The sequence below is a fragment of the Pediculus humanus genome, genomic scaffold, assembly GCF_000006295.1.
Source record: "Pediculus humanus corporis 1103172108186 genomic scaffold, whole genome shotgun sequence".
Lineage (NCBI taxonomy): Eukaryota > Metazoa > Arthropoda > Insecta > Psocodea > Pediculidae > Pediculus > Pediculus humanus.
The window spans coordinates 200620-220209 of NW_002987756.1; the positions used below are offsets into that span (position 1 = coordinate 200620).

General features: G+C 27.2%; 5 protein-coding genes across 5 annotated transcripts in view; 2 read left to right on the top strand and 3 right to left on the bottom strand.

Moving 5' to 3' along the window:
* Phum_PHUM419890 (glutamic acid-rich protein precursor, putative) overlaps nt 1-1467 on the bottom strand; it is a gene marked incomplete at both ends in the record, with an annotated part of 2685 nt that extends 1218 nt beyond the window's left edge. Inside the window, 3 exons of the mRNA XM_002429044.1 lie at nt 24-582; nt 928-1060; nt 1436-1467. Of these exons, the coding sequence (XP_002429089.1) occupies nt 24-582; nt 928-1060; nt 1436-1467 (724 nt within the window). The remainder of the gene's footprint in view (nt 1-23; nt 583-927; nt 1061-1435) is intronic.
* A 713-nt stretch (nt 1468-2180) lies between these two features.
* Nucleotides 2181-6981, top strand: Phum_PHUM420000 (Helicase, putative; the record flags this gene model as incomplete). Its single annotated transcript, XM_002429045.1, has 14 exons — nt 2181-2198; nt 2277-2613; nt 2767-2969; nt 3089-3265; nt 3353-3697; nt 3776-4029; nt 4095-4395; nt 4518-4860; nt 4933-5402; nt 5492-5709; nt 5793-6154; nt 6260-6441; nt 6521-6664; nt 6781-6981. 14 exons carry the CDS (start codon nt 2181-2183, stop codon nt 6979-6981), a joined length of 3555 nt encoding a protein of 1184 aa, XP_002429090.1.
* A 378-nt stretch (nt 6982-7359) lies between these two features.
* Phum_PHUM420010 (protein transport protein sec13, putative) lies at nt 7360-8528 on the bottom strand (the record flags this gene model as incomplete). The annotated part of the gene is made up of 2 exons (XM_002429046.1): nt 7360-7708; nt 7792-8528. The coding sequence occupies 2 exons, from the start codon at nt 8526-8528 to the stop codon at nt 7360-7362; spliced, it is 1086 nt and encodes a 361-aa protein (XP_002429091.1).
* Nucleotides 8529-8604: 76 nt separating this feature from the next.
* Nucleotides 8605-18131, top strand: Phum_PHUM420020 (DNA polymerase epsilon, catalytic subunit A, putative; the record flags this gene model as incomplete). Its single annotated transcript, XM_002429047.1, has 31 exons — nt 8605-8645; nt 8727-8850; nt 9017-9235; nt 9318-9547; nt 9621-9866; nt 9936-10247; nt 10470-10602; nt 10671-10997; nt 11076-11415; nt 11499-11940; nt 12097-12334; nt 12428-12630; nt 12702-12852; nt 12930-13144; nt 13208-13391; nt 13461-13583; nt 13656-13844; nt 13919-14131; nt 14210-14445; nt 14552-14768; nt 14838-15025; nt 15242-15408; nt 15480-15680; nt 15763-16038; nt 16115-16325; nt 16431-16719; nt 16802-16948; nt 17032-17285; nt 17364-17678; nt 17748-17880; nt 17961-18131. 31 exons carry the CDS (start codon nt 8605-8607, stop codon nt 18129-18131), a joined length of 6735 nt encoding a protein of 2244 aa, XP_002429092.1.
* Nucleotides 18132-18536: 405 nt separating this feature from the next.
* Nucleotides 18537-18934, bottom strand: Phum_PHUM420030 (ATP synthase coupling factor 6, putative; the record flags this gene model as incomplete). The annotated part of the gene is made up of 2 exons (XM_002429048.1): nt 18537-18705; nt 18786-18934. The coding sequence occupies 2 exons, from the start codon at nt 18932-18934 to the stop codon at nt 18537-18539; spliced, it is 318 nt and encodes a 105-aa protein (XP_002429093.1).
* Between the last annotated feature and the right edge of the window lie 656 nt (nt 18935-19590).

Below are 19590 nucleotides of genomic sequence, written 5' to 3' on the forward strand. Positions count from 1 at the left end.
TTTAGGTATTTTTGAGTCATGACTTTTTTCTTTTACTTTATTATCATTGTGAACATTAGAATACAAAGAAGTAACATTGGTTATGTTAACATTTTCTACAGGTGTTTGCTTTTCTTCTTTTCCCTCATCACTTTTTTTTGCTTTGATTTCATCTACTGCCTGAGAACCATTATACAGAATATCTCTTGAACTATTTTTATTTGATAATATTAAATTTTGATTTAGATATTGTGGCTGATGTATTGACTGCAATGGCAACTCTGTTGTAAAATTAGTATGATTTACACCATTTCTTCTTAAATTATACAAATAATCATTTTGTTTTTGAAATTTTGACTTTTCCTCAAGATTAGTTGTTAAATATTCTTTTTTCAATAAATCAGTAGTATCAATATGGAATTTGTCGTTTTGTTTCAGAATTTCATTTGCATTAAATTCTTGAATTTCTGCAACATTAGGTGTTTTCCAATGCACTGATTTTGATACTACTTCATGATAAGATGGATCTTGAGATACTGTTGGAATATTTCTATGTGAATTTTTAAGAAATTCATTTTGTTTCAAGTAAGAAACATAACGCTCCTAAAAAAAAAGGGGGGGTTGAAAAAACAATCATTAATGTTTACATATTTTTTTTTGTAAAGAGATTAAGTACAAATTTTCATGTGATGCTTTAACTGTAGGTAATATTTTAAAAAATTTATAATTTTTCTTAAATGAATAAGTGCTAACTATGAAATTCAATCATGTGCTACAAGTCGAATATTATGAATGACACTTAAAAAGAAATCAATTATTTAATTTTTTTTTTTTTTTTCAGGTTTTAAAATTAATGAATTAACTTGTGTTGAGTATTAAATTTGAAAAATAAAAGTGCAGTGCATTACTATGCTTGAATTTAAAAATAAAAATGAAATAAGAACTCACTTTATACAGTTTTAATGTTTCTGTTTTAGCAAAAATTGCTTTAGCTTTGTCTTCAACTCTATTAAGAGACCTAAGAATTATTTCATTTCTTTTTCTCCTAATATTACAATCTTCGATGAATTTTTCATATTTACTGTATAAATTAGTATAATGTATTTTTTGTCTGCGAATGAAATATTTATAAATATCGAAAAGAAATTAAAATTTATAATCTTTACTTATTTATAATTTCTTAAACATAAAAATTTTTTTGCATCAAAATTGTATTTCATATGCTTTTTTTAATATTAAAATTATCTGTTTTAACCAATAATATGTTTTGGCATTTGAAATATTAAAATTATTCGATAAATTATTGAATTTACAAAAAGCGGTTTAATAAAACTTATAAAAATTTATCTTTGATTTTTTTTTTTTTTATCCCAATACTTGATTTGACATCACATATTGTTTAATTTAATGTTATTTTAAAGTAACAAAAATGTATATTTCCTCATGTACTCATTACCTTACAGTAAATTTAATTGTTATCTTTATCATAATTTTTTACTTATATTTAATAAGAAGTTAACCTGTATTGATATTTTCATTTAATGTCATGAGAGCATTTTATTACTCTTTTATGGGCAATTAATTTATCCCTATTTGTATTAAGTATATTGCTATGAAATCACTTTTACATTTTTATTATTGAAAATATACATAATTTTTAACTTAATTTATTTTAAACTGATAATTCAAAGTTATCACGTTATACTTACTTTTCTCTAAATGCATTAATTAAAATTTCACAAGTTTTTTCTAGTTTTTTTCTTTCTTTTTCACTGAAAAAAAAATAAAAAATAAAAAAAAAATACAATTAATTAATTTATTTCATGGGAATTCATACAAAAAAAAAAAAAAAAAAAAAATGGATTGGTTACTAACCTATTTCGTAGCTTTTCTTGTAATTCTATCATACGTAAATGTATTTCATCTTTTGAACAATTCATTTTAATTTATTATACAATATTTACAAAAATCGAAATGATTTTTTATTAATTAATTTTTTTTTTTTTTTGTTGTGAACTTCGTTAAAATGACGTCATAACTATATGACGAAATTATTTTTATCTATTATATATTAATAAGACCATCATTAAACATGGTGCTCTTTTTCAACGTGTTCTACAAAAGTTGCACTTAATTTTATTATGAAGTTTTGTATGATTTAAAATATAATTTTTTTTGTAATCAGTTATAAAAATTTATCGATGGATTTAGTAGTTGATGTAGGAACCAAAATTTTTTATATAAAAATTGTAATTAGACTTATTTTTATGTAATTAATTATAACATTTGTTTTGTAGTTACCTTTTGGAGTTCCTCCAATATTACCCGATGTTGGAAAACAGTTACAAGAATATATTTTATGTCCTGATAAATTACCCATTCACAATTTTGAAACATCTCAGCAACATTGGGATGAAGAACCTGATACCTCTGCTCTGTACTTAAGTGATTTATCTGAAAATAGCACTATTTTAAAACTTGACCGAGATTTAAGAAGCGGTGAATTAAGATCTTTTACAGAAGTTCTCTGTAATGGAGATTCTTTACCTACGATAAATAAAGAAGAACAATCCAAAACTATAGATGATATTATAGAAGTTTTAGAAAATGTTGGTGACGTTATAGAAACTGAAGGTAGAATTCAATGCGATAAAAAATAGTATATATTTCTTACCCGGAGATATTAATTTTTTTTTAATTTTAAAAAATTTTTTTTAAAAGAAATTTTAACGACACCACCATGGTTTGCCAGAGGTTACAATTTTGGCATAAACAACCAATTCATAGAAAATGAAAAGTCAGTTAAACAAAATGAAACAAGTGATTCTAACTTCATTAATTTAGTCGACTTATTAAAGGGTGGTCAACATTTATTAGAAGTAACCAATAGTTCTTTTGAACTTGAAAACGAAGAAGATAAACATGAAAATAAAAATGATACGGAAGAAATATCAGTTGAAGAATCAGATGTGATAAGCAGTATTCCAAATGTATGTTTTTTTGATAACATTTTAAAATTCATATATATATTCATATGTATGTATGAGTCTGCCATTTTCTATAACAAAAATTTTTAATGTTTAATACTTTTGTCTTTTTTTTAATGTAGGAAGTAGCATTCAAAGCTCCAGTTATAAGATTGTCAGATGTTACCCCATTAAAAGGGGTAACTTCTACAGAATGGGCAGAGGTAATTGATGTTAGCCTACCTGTCACAGATTTTTATGAAAAAATCCCAGATATGGCCTTTAAATACAATTTCGAACTTGATACATTTCAGAAACAGGTATGAGCATTATTATTGTTCTTTTCAAAAAATATATATAAATATATTTGATTGCTTTTATTTCTCCATGTGTTTTTAATTTTTCAGGCTATCTTAAAATTAGAAGAGCATTGTAGTGTTTTGGTAGCTGCTCATACTTCAGCTGGTAAAACAGTCATTGCAGAATATGCCATTGCATTATCTCAGCGTCATATGACCCGTACCATTTACACTTCCCCAATTAAGGCTTTATCAAATCAAAAATATAGAGATTTTAGAAATACTTTTAAAGATGTAGGACTCATTACAGGAGATTTTCAAGTAAATCAGACAGGAACATGTCTTATAATGACTACAGAAATTTTAAAATCCATGTTATTAGCACAAAATGATATCATTAGAGATTTGGAATATGTAATTTTTGATGAAGTACATTACATAAATGATTTTAAAGTAAGTTGATTTAACTTTTTTTTAAAAATGGATGTTTGAACAATTGTATTCATGAACTTAATGACAACATAATTTCAGAGAGGACATGTGTGGGAGGAAGTTGTCATTTTACTTCCGTCGCATGTGAGCATTGTAATGCTTAGTGCAACAGTTCCAAACACTTTGCAATTTGCCGATTGGGTAGGAAGAACTAAACAACAAAAAATGTATGTTATTAGTACTACTCAAAGGCCTGTTCCTTTAGAACATTTTCTATACACTGGATCTGGAGGAAATAGTAAAGATGAAAGATTTTTAATTTTATCAGCTACAAATGAATTTCAAAAAAAAGGGTAAATAACTAAAAAATACTTAAATTATAATTAACAACAAATTTCTTATTAAAAAATATCTTCAGATATTTAGAAGCTGTTGAAGCCAAAAAAAAAAGAGAAAGTAAACAAAAAAATGTTGTAAAAGAAAGACCACAAACAGGAAGAAAACAAGACACAACTATGTGGGTAGCATTAATAGAACACTTACAAAAACATGATAAGTTGCCTATAGTGGCATTTATTCTTTCTCAAAAGAGATGTGATGAAAATGCTAGTAGCTTAATGTCAGTGGATTTAACTACAGCCAAAGAAAAATCACATGTACGACATTTTTTTCAACAGAGTATTCAAAAATTGAAGGAGCCTGATCAAACTTTGCCTCAAGTAAATACCTTTTTCTATCAATCTATTTTTTTTTATATTAACAACTTTATGAAAATCACAGTTTTATTTGAAGGTCTTTGTTATAAAAAAAAAAAATTAATAAAATTTTTATTATGTTTCAGATACTCAAAATGCAAAAACTACTTGAAAATGGAATTGGAATTCACCACAAAGGCATATTACCTATTCTAAAAGAAATAGTTGAAATGCTTTTTCAAGAACGATGCGTAAAAATTCTGTTTGCTACTGAAACATTTGCAATGGGAGTAAATATGCCAGCTAAAACGGTTGTTTTCGATTCGATACATAAATACGACGGATCTGAAAAAAGAATGCTTTTGCCATCCGAATATATTCAAATGGCTGGAAGAGCAGGCAGAAGAGGGCTCGATAAAACAGGAACCGTTATTATAATTTGTAGAGAGGACATGCCAACTGAAAATAATTTAATACAATTAATGAAAGGTAAAATTTATAAAAATTAACAATTTTGTGAAATAATTTAATTATAAACATTTTTTTTTTTTTCCCCCCTAGGTATACCAAAAAAAATTGAATCACAATTTCGTTTAACCTATTCTGTAATTTTAAAACTTGAGAGGAAAAAAATCGTGGCAGAAGGAAGAGTAACCGTGGAAGAAATGATGGCAAACAGTTTTAAAGAAGCCGATCATATAATAAAAAAGAAAACGTACACGCAATCTTTGGAACAAGTAGAAAATAATTTATCAAGTTTAGAAAAAACAATTGAAAAGAATAATGTATGGGAAGAAGTCCGAGACAGTTGTTCCATACTCTTAGACTATATAAAAAATTGGGCAGTTTTGAGTTCAAAAATTTTTACCGATAAGAAAGGATTAAAACTTGTAACTCCCGGTCGTGTTGTTTTACTTACTCATAAATCTCACATAAATAAATTAGGAATTATATTGTCTTGCGAATATAAAAAAAATGTTAAATTTAAAGTTTTAGTACTGGATAATAAAATTGACAAATCAAAAGACAACGTAAATACTTAAAGTTTTTTTTCTTTGATCTTATGTACGGTTCTGTCGAAAATAGTTTGTTGATAATTTAATTTTTTTTTTGTATTCAGTCAGAGACTGATAAAGACTTTAAATCAATTGAGAATGAATGGTATAAACTAATTGGCTTATTAAATTTAAATAAAATATTTGTACCCGACGATTTGGGCGTTCATACTGTCATAACTATTGACGCTTCGGATATTTTCGAAGTAACAACTATTCTATTGAAAATAGACTCTAAAATAATTTTATCAGATTGGGATAATAGGCAAATCCCTAGATTTCGGTAATTCACTTAAATCATTAATATTGAATTAATTAAATATCTTTTTAATTATTATTATTATTATTATTTTCTTTTATTCGCAGAGATAATCCACCTGGGCAAACATTTCAAAGAGTTTTGGAAGAATTAACGGAAATAACTCACACTTATGCTAATTCGGAAGAGAAAATTGAATATTTAAATTTATTAAAAGATTTTAAAATAAGTAGCAAAGAAGATTTTAAAAATTTCCACGAGTTGGTCAAATTAAAAACAAAAGTTTGCGAAAGTAATACTTTAACTGATCATGAGCAATTGAAAAAATTTTTCAAACTTTTATGTTTGGAAAAAAAGAAAGAAAATTTAAAATTTTTGCTGTCGTATCAAAGTATGTCTTTGTATTCCGATTACAAAAGCAGATTAGCCGTTTTAAAAATGTTGAATTATCTTGACAGTAAAAATTCAGGTGATTACAATTATGCTATTGTGTACTTTTACAATTTGTTTCTTTTAACTTATTTTATTATTTTAAAAAAATTATTAAATATTTTTTTTTTTTTTTTTTGCACAGTTCAAATGAAAGGGAATGTTGCTTGCGAAATGAGCAGTCAAGAACTTCTCATTACAGAATTAGTATTTAGAAATGCTTTGAACGATTTGCAACCACCGGAAATAGCGGCATTATTATCTTGTTTCGTTTATCAAGGGAAAAAAAAAAATGAACCACTTCAACTAACGGCTACCCTAGAAGCAGTAAGGAAAAATTTGTCAAAAAAAAATTTTTGTTTGCACTTTGAAAGATAAATTTTTTTTTTTTTTTCTCTCTCGAAAGGGAATTGCAAGAATAAAAAAAATAGCCAAAGATGTTTTTGAAGCAGAAGAGATATGTGGTGTAAATCAGGCAGAAGCAACGGGAAATGAAGAAAACATGAATTTCGATTTAGTTCCAGTAGTTTATGAATGGGCTAGAGAAAAGGTTTAAATATTTAAATATTAAAATTTTATGAGAGAGAAAAAAAAAAAAAAAAGTTTATATTTTAACAAATTATTTTTTTTAAAAAAAAAAATATATATATATATATATAATTTCAGCCTTTTGCACAAATTATGACATTAACTGATGTCCAAGAAGGTATTATAGTTCGTTGTATACAACAGTTAAATGAAACAATCAAAGAAGTGAAAAATGCAGCGAAAATTATTGGAGAACCCACATTACAACAAAAAATGGAAGATGCATCCAATGCAATAAAAAGAGACATTGTTTTTGCAGCTAGCCTTTACATGCAGTAACATTATTTTATAACAAAAAATTTTTAATTTATTATTTAAAGGTTTTATTTAGAATAATTTAATATTTTTATATATATGTATTATCGATTAATATTACCTTTATTTTTCTATTGAGTAATCTATGGTAAAAAGCATTAGTTTAAAAAAATTTAATATAATTTATTATGTATTATTGCAATAGGTATTTGGTTACAAAAAAGAAAAAAAAAAACTAAATATTATTTCATAATTTAAATAATTTCTTAATCCTTACAGTATAATATTGAACTTCAGAAGTTATTTTTCACTTTATAATAATGGTTTCTGCTTAAATAAATGTATTGGAAATATTTACAACAGTAATAAAACTTTTAAATTTGATTTAAAAAAAATGAACTACTACACAGCTCTCTGATCATTACTTGATACTGTGCCCTGACCTTTATTAACCTCACTAATACACATCCACTGTCCTTCATTATTTTCTCTCCATAATGAAACTTTATTATCTCCACCAGAAACGGATAAAATATTGCCAGTGAGAGACCAACTAACATTCCAAACTACATCATCAAATGTATTTAGTACAGTAGGAGTCCAATTAATATTATCATCACTAGACCATATAATAACTCTTCTGTCTTGTGAACAAGATGCAATGAGAGATTTTGGTAAACCTAAAGAAGGAGCCCAAGCTACATCTCTGACCCAATCTGAATGCACTTCAAGTTTTGCTTCTTCAATCCATCTGTCAAAAAAAAAAAAAAAGTGGTTTAATAATACCAGTTTCATAATTTGATATTAATTACTTATTATGAATAAAAATCTAACCTATCACCATCTTCTTTCCAAATTTTCACTGCATTATCACATCCACCACTAACTAATCTCTTTACCGGAGGACCTGCTCGAGCATTTACATCAAAAACTGGATTCACTACAGTTGCAGGACACCAACTGACAGCATTGCATCCAATTGTATGGGCATTAGTAATTTTTTTAGCATCCCAAGTAGAACCATCTCCTGATCCTGTCAAAATTGAAATAGATCCATCACTACTACCACATGCCAAAATTAAACCAAATTCATAAGGAGCCCATTGAACTGAATTTACAGATGAATCATGACCAGGGTATTCATATAATTTCTTCCATTCTCCCATATCTTTCCAAATTATAACTTTCCTGTCATAAGAACAAGATGCTAATAAATTTCCAAATTTTGGATGTGCCCAACTAATTTGCCACACTGGGCCATAATGCCCCTTCAGATCTGCCAGTAAAGTTTGTGCACCATTTTTAACGTCATATATTTTAACTGAATGATCTGAAGAACAAGTAGCCAAACGAAGACCATAATAGTCAAGTTCGGCATCATGGATCATATCTTCATGACCAGTATCAAAAGTATTTATTGCTGTAACCATTTTAATATTTTTTATAAACTTAAAAAAATACACAGTAACAACAAAGTAGTAATGACGTGTCAATAAAAAGATTTTGCCAACCTTTCCAATTAGTCCAACTTTTTGGCGGTTCTTTACGTCAGTGTTCTTAATTAATCTCATAATTTATTTTATTTTATTTTATTATTTTAAATTTTATTGTTGACTTTAAAGTTATGTGTTGTATTAACTGAGAAATATGTACGCTAATCGAAATGTGGGATTTAGTAACGAAGCAGGGTATAATTTTTAATAATCATTTTAAATAACAAAAAAATTTTAATTTTTCGTAAATTATTACACCATTATTAATATTTCTAGAGAGGAATCTTCAGAAAAAAGAATAAAAAAATGCATTGAAAATGATTTCGTCGATTCAAAATTCGGATTTGATCGTATTAAAAATCCTACAGAAAGAGTGGGCTTTCTTATTAATATGCATGTGGTAAAAAAATTAATTATCTTTTGATGCATATATATTGCATGTTATATCTAATTATTAATTGACATTTCAAATTTTAAAACTTATTATAATTTAGTTGTCTTACTGAGAGTCTAATTTATTTCGATATTCATTATTCTATGATTAAAACTAAAAATTTCTTTTTCAGACAGAAATTATTGATGAAGACAAAAAACTTAAAAGTGCAGTCGATTATTATTTTATTGAAGAAGATGGCTCTAGGTTCAAAGCAACTTTATGCTTTCAACCATACTTTTATGTTTTACCTAAAAAAGGTACTCTTCTTGAAGTATCTCTTTACTTAAAGAAGAAGTATATTGGAATTATTGACAGAATTGATATTGTATCTAAAGAGGATTTGGATTTGGTAATTTTTTTTTTTTTTTTTTTATAACAAGAAATGATCAAATTTATACTAATAATAACAGTCTGATTAATTATTTTTTTAGCCCAATCATCTTACAGGTTTAAAACAAAAATTTTTGAAACTCAGCTTTTATTCAATAAATGAATTATTATCAGTTCGAAAAGATATAATGGCTGCTGTTAAAAAATCTAAAGAAATTTCTAAAGTTAACAATTACTATTCAGAGCTCCTAAAAAACTTAAATTCTAATTATGAAAATGATGTTCAGCAAAAAAAAATTGTAGACCATTTGGAAAATATTATCGATGTTAGGTAAAAATTAAATGTAATTTCATTTAAATTTAAAAATATTTACATTATACAAATGTATTTTTTTGCTTTTTAGGGAGTATGATATTCCTTACCACATAAGAGTTTCAATAGACAATAAGATTTTTGTAGGATCTTGGTACAATGTTAAAATAAGAGGAATAGGAATTCAACCTGACATAATAAAAAACTTGGAACTTTTAGAAATTCCTGATATTATAGTTCTGGCTTTTGATATTGAATGTACAAAACAGCCCCTTAAATTTCCATCCTCTGATACTGATCAGATTATTATGATATCATACATGATAGATGGTCAAGGGTAATTTTTCTTTTTAAATTAGTTCTTATTGTTTTTTATAATAAAATTTATATAGATTTTTTATTTCAGGTATCTAATCAACAATAGGGAAATTATATCAAAAGATGTCGACGATTTTGAATATACTCCCAAACCAGAGTTTGAAGGTTATTTTACTGTATATAATGAACCAAATGAAAAATCAGTTTTACAACGATTTTTTGACCACATTTCTGACGTTAAACCGCATATTATGGTTACTTACAACGGAGACTTTTTCGATTGGCCATTTATAGAAAATAGAGCAACTATTAATGGATTAAATATGCAGTATGAAATTGGGTTTAGCGCGAAAAATGGCGTCTACTTCTGCCGGTCTATAATTCATATGGATTGCCTATGGTATGTAAAATTTTTATATAACATTACCTAAAAGTATATTTTACATATTGTATATTAAAAATAAAAGTTTAGTTATATTTTTTTAAGGATTTTGAAAATATTTGATTCTTTTGTATTTATTATTACTAATATGTATTTTAATTTATTTATGAAAACCATAACAATGAGAATTTAGCAGGAATTTTTGTACTAAGTATTTCATCGTTAAAATTTTTTTTTAAGTTGGGTTAAAAGGGATTCCTATCTTCCTGTTGGATCTCATAATTTAAAAGCTGTTGCAAAATCTAAACTCAGGTACGATCCTGTTGAATTAGATCCCGAAGATATGTGTCGTTTAGCTGCTGAAGAACCTCAGGTATTTGTTAGTTTTTTAATTTTTTTTTCTTTTTCAAGCACTTTTCGATAAATTTTAAAAAACTTTAGGTACTTTCAAATTATTCAGTTTCTGACGCCGTTGCTACATATTATTTGTATATGAAATACGTTCATCCTTTTATTTTTGCCTTATGCACAATAATTCCTATGGAACCGGATGAAGTTTTGAGAAAAGGATCCGGAACTCTTTGTGAAACTTTGTTGATGGTTGAAGCTTTTCACGCAAATATAATTTTTCCTAATAAAGAAGAGGAAGTATTTAATAAACTTACAACTGATGGTCACGTGCTTGATACAGAAACTTATGTTGGAGGTCACGTTGAAGCTCTGGAATCAGGTGTTTTTCGAGCAGACATACCATGCAGATTTCGATTGGTATGTAAAACACATGAGATATGAATTTTAAGTTTTGAAAATTAAGTATAATTTAAGTACAAATTTTGAATGGTTAAGATTCCAGATGCGTTTGAAATGTTAATTAAAGAATTGAGGCAAACTGTAGAACACGCCATTGAAAAAGAAGAAAAGATTCCTTTGGAAAACGTTTTGAATTTAAATGAAGTTATTAAAGAAATCGAAATCAAACTTATAGATTTGAAAAATAATCCTGTTAGAAATGAAAATCCAGTGATTTATCATTTGGATGTCGGAGCCATGTATCCCAATATTATTTTGACAGATAGGTTACAACCTTACGCTATTGTAAATGAAGAAGACTGTGCCGCTTGTGAATTTAATACACCGGGTGCTTTGTGCCAGAAAAAAATGAAATGGATGTGGCGTGGAGAAATGAGTAAATAATTTTTGCACAATAATAATTTTAAGCGATAAATTAATGCAAAAAAATTAAGAAATTATTTTATATATATAATTTAGTGCCGGCATCTCGAAGTGAATTTCAAAGAATACAGCAGCAATTAGAAATCGAAAAATTTCCTCCTCTACTTCCCGACAATCCGCAAAGAGCTTTTCATCAATTATCAAAACAAGAGCAGGCTTCTTATGAAAAAAAAAGGCTTACGGATTATTGTCGGAAAGCTTATAAAAAAGTACACATTACTCGGACGGAAGAGAGAGAAACTACTATTTGTCAAAAAGAAAATTCATTTTATGTTGATACCGTTCGAGCTTTTCGTGATCGGAGATACGAATATAAAAAATTATGCAAAAATGCTAAACAACAAGTTAATGAAGCACTTTCAAGAGGTGATGCTAGTGAAATTAAATCAGCCAAAAACTTAGAAATCCTTTATGACTCCTTGCAGTTAGCTCACAAATGCATTTTAAATTCTTTTTATGGCTACGTCATGAGAAAAGGGTTTGTAAAATTAATTTATTTACTTTCCAAATGTGTATATCAGTATTAATTTTTTTTGTTAACGCGTCAAATTAAAAACGATAAAAATTATACTCAGAAATCTCAACATCCAGTATTGTAATACAATTTGAAAGTTTTGAAAAAAAAATTTTTTAGTGCAAGATGGCACAGTATGCAAATGGCTGGAGTTGTCTGTCACAAAGGCGCATCTATAATTACAAAAGCTAGAGAAATAATAGAAAAAGTTGGGCGACCATTGGAACTTGATACGGACGGTATTTGGTGTATTTTGCCCTCATCATTCCCTGAAAATTTTCAAATCATTACGACAAACACAAACAAGAAAAAAGTTAATATTTCTTATCCGAATGCAGTATTAAATCGCATGGTTAAGGTATTGATTAAAATAAATCAGTAATTTTTATAAAGTTTTCAATAATGTTTATAAATAATGTATAATGTTTATATAAAAGATTTTTGTCTTTAGGATCAATTTACGAATCATGTTTATTATGATCTTGTTGACTCGCAAAATTTAATTTATGAGCAAAAAAGCGAAAATTCAATTTTTTTCGAAGTTGATGGACCTTATTTAGCAATGATACTTCCGGCTTCTAAAGAAGAGGGGAAGAAATTGAAAAAAAGATACGCAGTTTTTAATTTTGATAAATCTTTAGCAGAACTAAAAGGGTAAGTAAATAGTCTAGAAGTTAGCTCGTTTTTTTAAATGTATTTTTAATATTTTTCAACTTGTACATTAGATTTGAAGTAAAACGCCGAGGTGAACTTCAATTAATTAAAATTTTTCAATCGTCAGTATTTGATGCTTTCTTAAAAGGAGACAGTTTAGAAAATTGTTATGCTGCCGTAGCCAAAATTGCCGATTATTGGTTAGATATTTTATATTCAAAGGTATTTTTAAAAAAAAATTTACAATGTATTCTTAAGTATTTGAACGTGTGAAATAAATCTTTGGCGTTTCATTTAAGGCTGATAGTTTACCAGATTCAGAATTATTTGAATTGATATCTGAAAATCGTTCAATGTCGAAAAAATTGGAAGATTATGGAGCACAAAAATCTACTTCGATTTCTACAGCGCGAAGATTGGCCGAATTTTTAGGTGATCAAATGGTAAAAGATAAAGGATTATCATGTCGTTATATTATATCGAAAAAACCCGAAGGATCACCTGTTACCGAAAGGTACTACTTATTTACCCATTTATACATTAGTAAAATACTTAATAAATTTTTAACTTATTTTAGAGCTATTCCTCTGGCAATATTTCAATCTGAACCAAGTGTTAAAAAGCATTACCTGAGAAAGTGGTTAAAGGATAATTCATTGACGGATGTAGATATCAGGCAAATTTTAGATTGGAATTATTATATTGAAAGATTAAACGGAGCAATTCAAAAAATCATAACCATACCTGCAGCCATGCAAGGAGTAAGAATTTTAAAATAATTCAACTTTTATTTGACACTTAATTCCAAATACAAAAATTTATTTTCTTAGGTTAGTAATCCGGTTCCAAGAGTTAAACATCCAGATTGGTTACACAAGAAAATATTGGAAAAAACAGATGTTTTAAAACAGAGGAAAGTCAATGAGTTTTTTAATGCAGTGCCAAAACAAAGGGTAAATAATAATTTATAAATTAATTCACTTAAATAATTATTACTCACAACGAATTAATTTTTGATAATTTAGATGGAAAACACAATGACTGATATTGAGGATGTAGGAAAACAACAACAACGTAAACTTCCAAAATTAATTCACACTCATTCCATTTCCCGTAAAAGGAAAAGAGTTATTTCGAATTCGTTCAGTGAAGAGGATTTGTCACGTCATTGGAAAGAAGTTTTGGGTCCTTCGCCTCCAATTGGAAAAACTAGAGTATTTATTAAATATTAAGTCATTCAAAAAAATGAAAACAAAATTATGACGGTTGGTAAATTTATTATTTTTAGGATGAAATAGTCAAATGGCTTTGTTTTCACAAACGAAAATGGGAATTGCAACGATGTCAACGGAAATTAATGTTGGATGATGGTCCTTATAAACGAAGTAAAATAACCGGAGAATCTTTTATTTCAGGAGTTCAAAGGCGAACTCATACAGTAGACGGTTTTATAAAAAAAATTCAACAAAATATTTTGGAAAATACTTGGCAAGTCATACAAGTAAGTTTTTTTACTCATCATTGCTTTAAAATAAAATCCTGATAAATATTATTTTAATACATCTTGTTAATTTTTTAGTATGTGAAAACAAACGAACCGGGAGTATTTAAAGCTTGGGCCATTGTTGGTAAAGATTTACATCAGATAAAAATAAAAGTTCCTAGAATATTTTACGTTAATCAGAGATCCCTAAAAAATGAAAATGTCAAAAATGTAGTCTGGAAAAAAGTTAATAAAATTTTACCAAGATCAAAACCAGTCTATCATTTATACGAATATTCTGTACCTGAGCAAGAATTTCAGGCACACAGTCAGTAAGTCTTATTTTAATTTTATTGCCGCATTTTTAAAATTTAAAAAGTTGAAGGAATCAACAATGTCTGCAATGAATTTTTTCTATTTTTTTTTTTTTTTTTTAAGGGACTTATTAAAAAGTATTTTAACTCCGGATGTGGAAGGCATATACGAAACTAAAGTTCCTCCAGAATTTAGACTTATCGTTGAATTGGGTTGTATAATTTCAGTTGATAGAGCAGAAGTTAGAAAAATTATTAATAGAGAAGTTAAGGATTACGATAATTTTTCCATGAAACAATTAAACTTTGTAGCCATGGATTGTGCACCGTATTTAAATAAGGTATTTTAAGTAAGATTTTACAAAAATCAATTTGTTCCAGGAAGATTTAATATTGTAATTTTTTTGTAGTTGGAAAATGGTAATTTACCCTTTAAAATTATTTTTATTTATCAAAACTCTGCTAAAAATTCACAAAAATCAATATTTGGAGTTTTTTTATTGAATTCAAAACGTACGTTCGTTTACGTTCAGGACACGATAAAAAATAATCAAGTACCTAATTTAAAAAATGTATATAACAAGGAGAGAAATAATAGGTAAGTACCTTAAATTTAATTTCATACTAAATTATTTGTGAAACGTGCTACCCGTAAATGATTAGTCATAAAAAATTTGAATTACATTTCAATCAAGTTTTTAAAAGACGCTTTTCTTTTATTTTCTCATTGTCTTCTTTTGATTTTTACCACTAATGTAAAATTTTGTCTTTTGTAAAATTCATCGTTTTTATGGCTGACAAATTATTTATGTAGGATATCGAATGGAAGTAACGAATTAGAACTTCCTCCGGATGATTTTACTTTTGAAGTACACGCAGAAACCGAATCGAAAAATATTTATAAATCTATTCATAACGTTTTAAATTCCTATAAAAAAGAAGGACAAGGAGCAACCGTCATCTTACTTCAATCATACTTGGGTAATTTAATTTTTATTAGTTGTTTATTTATTTTGTCATTTTAAATTTCGTAAAATTTATTTTATTTGTAGATTTTAATATTTTAAGCGCGTCTATACCAAGTTTATTAGAATTTCCAGTAATAACATTTCACACGAAAGATCCGGATAATCTTTACGCAACTCTGGAATGGCAAAAATTGGGTACAAGAATTATGATTCATCATTTTTTAAACTCCATAACGACTTTAAATTCTGTATTATATCAGTCGAAATTTTTCCATGCTCCACCGGGTAATATTTCATTAATAAAAAAAACGATTTTTAAAATGAAAATTTTTTACTTTATGATTGAAACTAATTTTTTTTAATCCAGGTAATATTCCAGCGGACGCTACACTGTTCGGCACGGATTTATTTTATGCGAGGCATTTATTAAAAAATAATTTCGTTTTATGGTGTTCTGATAACGAATTGCCCGATTTTGGTGGGACCGAAGCTGATGACAGTCGTTTGTTAGGAGAATTCGATGAATTATCTACCACGGTTATAAATAAAGAAGGTTGTTACACGTCCATATCTGTAGAAATGGATATTGATGCCTTGGCAGTAAATACTTTACTTCAGCTTAATCGTATGAATGAAGCAGAAGGTATTTTATTTAAATAACTTTCTTAGGAGAACTAGTTAGTTGGCCTTTTTTTTTTTATTATAAAATTTTATTTCAGGAATCAGTTCGAGTTTGGCATTTGATTCAGCTCCACAGGTTGTAATGGAAGACCTCTTATCAGGTTCAAATAATCATTGTGTCACCTACGACGAATCAGCTGTTTGTAGTTCGGCTTTTAGAATTCTACGAATCTTAGCTGGAATTTTAATTCGCGAAGTATCATTATTTAAAAATATTCTTGCCGATTATCAAATATCTCACTTTTACAGGTTTGTGTTACATTTTTTTTTTGTAACTAACAATATCGATAAATAATTCTTAATTTTAGCATCATCTTTTACACGAATAAAATTCACTCATTTATTATTTTGCAGGTGGTTGAGATCTTCAAACGCTTTACTCTACGATCCATCAATGAGAAAAATAATACATAATTTAATGAAAAAATTTTTAATTCAACTTCTTTCGGAATTCAAAAGACTCGGAGCCATTGTTATTTTTGCAAATTTTAATAAAATAATAATAAATACGAAAAAAAATAATTTTTCGGATGCCATAGGTTATATAGATTTCATCGAGAAAAATATTAAACAAAAAGAACTTTTTCACGGCGTACAATTAAAAGCGAGCCAATATTGGCATTTACTTTTATGGCTGGATAACGTATTAAATATATATATATATTACTTTAACGATTATTATTAAATTAATTTTAATTTGAATTTTTTTTAAATTAAATTTTCAGAGTAATTTTTGTGGAGTTCAAGCTAACATTTTGTCAAAACCCAATGATCAAAATGGCGATTCAGAAAAAAATGATTTGGAAAATGGAATTTCACACGAGGATAGTGAGGATTTAATTGAGACAAGGGAAAAGGAAACAAACGAAGAAGTTAGTTTTGTTTCAAAAATAAATAATAATAATAATAATAATAAGTATTAATAGTTTAAATTTTTTTTTTTTTTTTTTTACAGTGTCCAATCGTCTTGAATTGGAATTTATCTGATTTTTTATTGCCAGACATTAAGGAAACTTTTGATGAAGTTATCGCCACTTACACTAACTTATTGTGGTCTTATATTAAGACAGAAATCATATCGAAACCTTTAGTTGTGGAAAATGACGATGATCAATGTCGGGCCGACGTCGTTTTATCCGATACAAATAAATCTATCGAGTGTTTTGCTAAAGAACTAATATCGAACAAAATGTCTCTTGAATTATTCGGGTAAGAAATGAATGGTTATGATATAATTTTACATGAATATCTCGAAATTATAAAATGTCCGTTTTTTTCCCGTTTCAGATTAATTGAAAAAATGAACAAAGCTTATCCGGGAACCCGTGGAAATAAAAAAACGACGAAATTTCAATTTCCAACATTGGATTTTGTTAAATCTATCAGTAAAGTTTTATCCCTGAACATAACCACCGAAAAAGAAGTTGAAACTCTTAATAGAAACATGTTGAGATTAATCGGAGTTCGCGAATTCGATGATGAAGCAGTTTGGGTAGATCCGTGCAAAACTGTCATCCTCACCGAAGTAGTTTGTAAAATATGCAGTCATTCAAGGGACATAGATCTGTGCAAAGACGTACATATTTCTACGATAAATGAAATGTGAGTTGATTTAAGAAAATTCTAGAAAACTTTCAGACAGTCTCATTGTAAACGCAAAAATTTTTTTAGAACAATGTTGATGTGTCCAGTTTGTCACAGAGCATATAATAAAGATGAATTAGAATATTTACTATTAGATGTTGTGCAGAAAAATGCTATGGCTTACACGATTCAAGATTTACAATGTGGCAAATGTTCAGAGGTAATAATAATAATAATTTTAAAAAACTTTGAATGTAATAAATTTACAGAGTTTTACAATGCAAAGTATTTGTATTTCAGATAGCAGCAGATAATCTGCACGAGTTTTGCACGTGTACTGGAAATTATCATCCTTTACTACAATCTAATAATATAATAACACAATTAAAAACTCTTAAAAATGTTGCCATTAATTTTTCAATGCCGATTTTGTTAGATTGCATAAATTGGATGTTAGATTTGCAACACTGAAGTTGTACTTTTTAAACTTATTATTAATAGTAGGTATAAATATTATTTAAATTTTTTAAATCTTTTTTTATTCTGTGTGTATAATATCATAAATGTTACTCGGCTGTTAATGACTGACATCGAGTATTTTTTAAATAAATAATTATAAATATTTGTAGTAATCGAAACAAATCGTCTTTTTGTTTTTCGAAAGGAAAAATGAATTTATTTAAAAAAAAAAAGGGGGGGGGTAGAATAATAAAATTTTTTTACAATAAGGAATTATATTTTATTATTATTATTATTCACCTACTGAAATGTACTTTATACAAACAGAATGAAAAATGATATTCGATTGTTTTCATTTCTGTAACAGATACTATTAATTTACCTTAATGATTTTTTAAAAAAAAAACAGATAATTTATTACTTTGAAGTTATATCATATGGTTGAAGAGGTGGATCGGTAAATTTAAAATTTGGAAATTGTTTCGCTTCCTCGGCTGATTTCATTCCAAATTGTTTCATTAGTCTATCTCTGTCCGATTGCAATTCTTTTTGCAATTCAGGTGAAGGATCGACTAGTTGTCCACTTCTGAAAAATGGTATTTTTTAAATTTAATTTAATTTTAATTCAATAATCAATTTTATTTTATTCAATTTGATTTTACTCACGAGCTTTTTGCTTTGAATTCTCTTATTTTATCGACAAATAATTGTTGTATGGGATCATTTGCTTTCTGAAGAAAGGGAACAAATATTCCCAAATCTCTTTTGCATAAATAATAACTTTTTCTTACCAATCTGGTCACTGGAGACTGCATGATTATTTTTATTATCCTAAAAAAAAAAAAAGTAGTATAAAGTATAATTAAATTAAACTAATAAAATATGCATGTATATTTTATATGAGCATATTTATAAAAATTTTAATTTTAGGTTAACTGAGCAATCGCGTTTGCGATAAATCAAACAAAAATTTAAAAAAAAAAATTTTTTAACGGATTTAAAAAATATTTTAATTTAAAATAATTCAAGCTCGATATAAAAAAAACTCACTTAAACTATTTTTGGGAAAAAAAAACTCCAGAAAATAATGGTAATTGAAAAGTAACCAGACGAAAAAAAAATGGCGGATTTAAAGCGAACTCTATTGGACGAAAAATGAATTATTTAGATAAAATTCAAATTGGTAACCCGTTTGTGTTTAACCGCTTTGATTGTTACTAATCGCGTTGCAGAATATTAACGGGTTTACTTGTGAATTATGATAAATTTTTCGTGTAAATCGTCGTTTAAAGTTTATTTTTTCATCGTATTCACATCGAAAAGCCATTAAATAAAATCATCACGAACGAAACGAAAAGGTATCGTATTAATTTTACATATTTTAAATAAGTTTTATAATTGTTCGCAATTTACAAAATGGTGCAAAGATTTTAATGGAAGAAAATCACGTGACCAATCGAATTAGATTTTC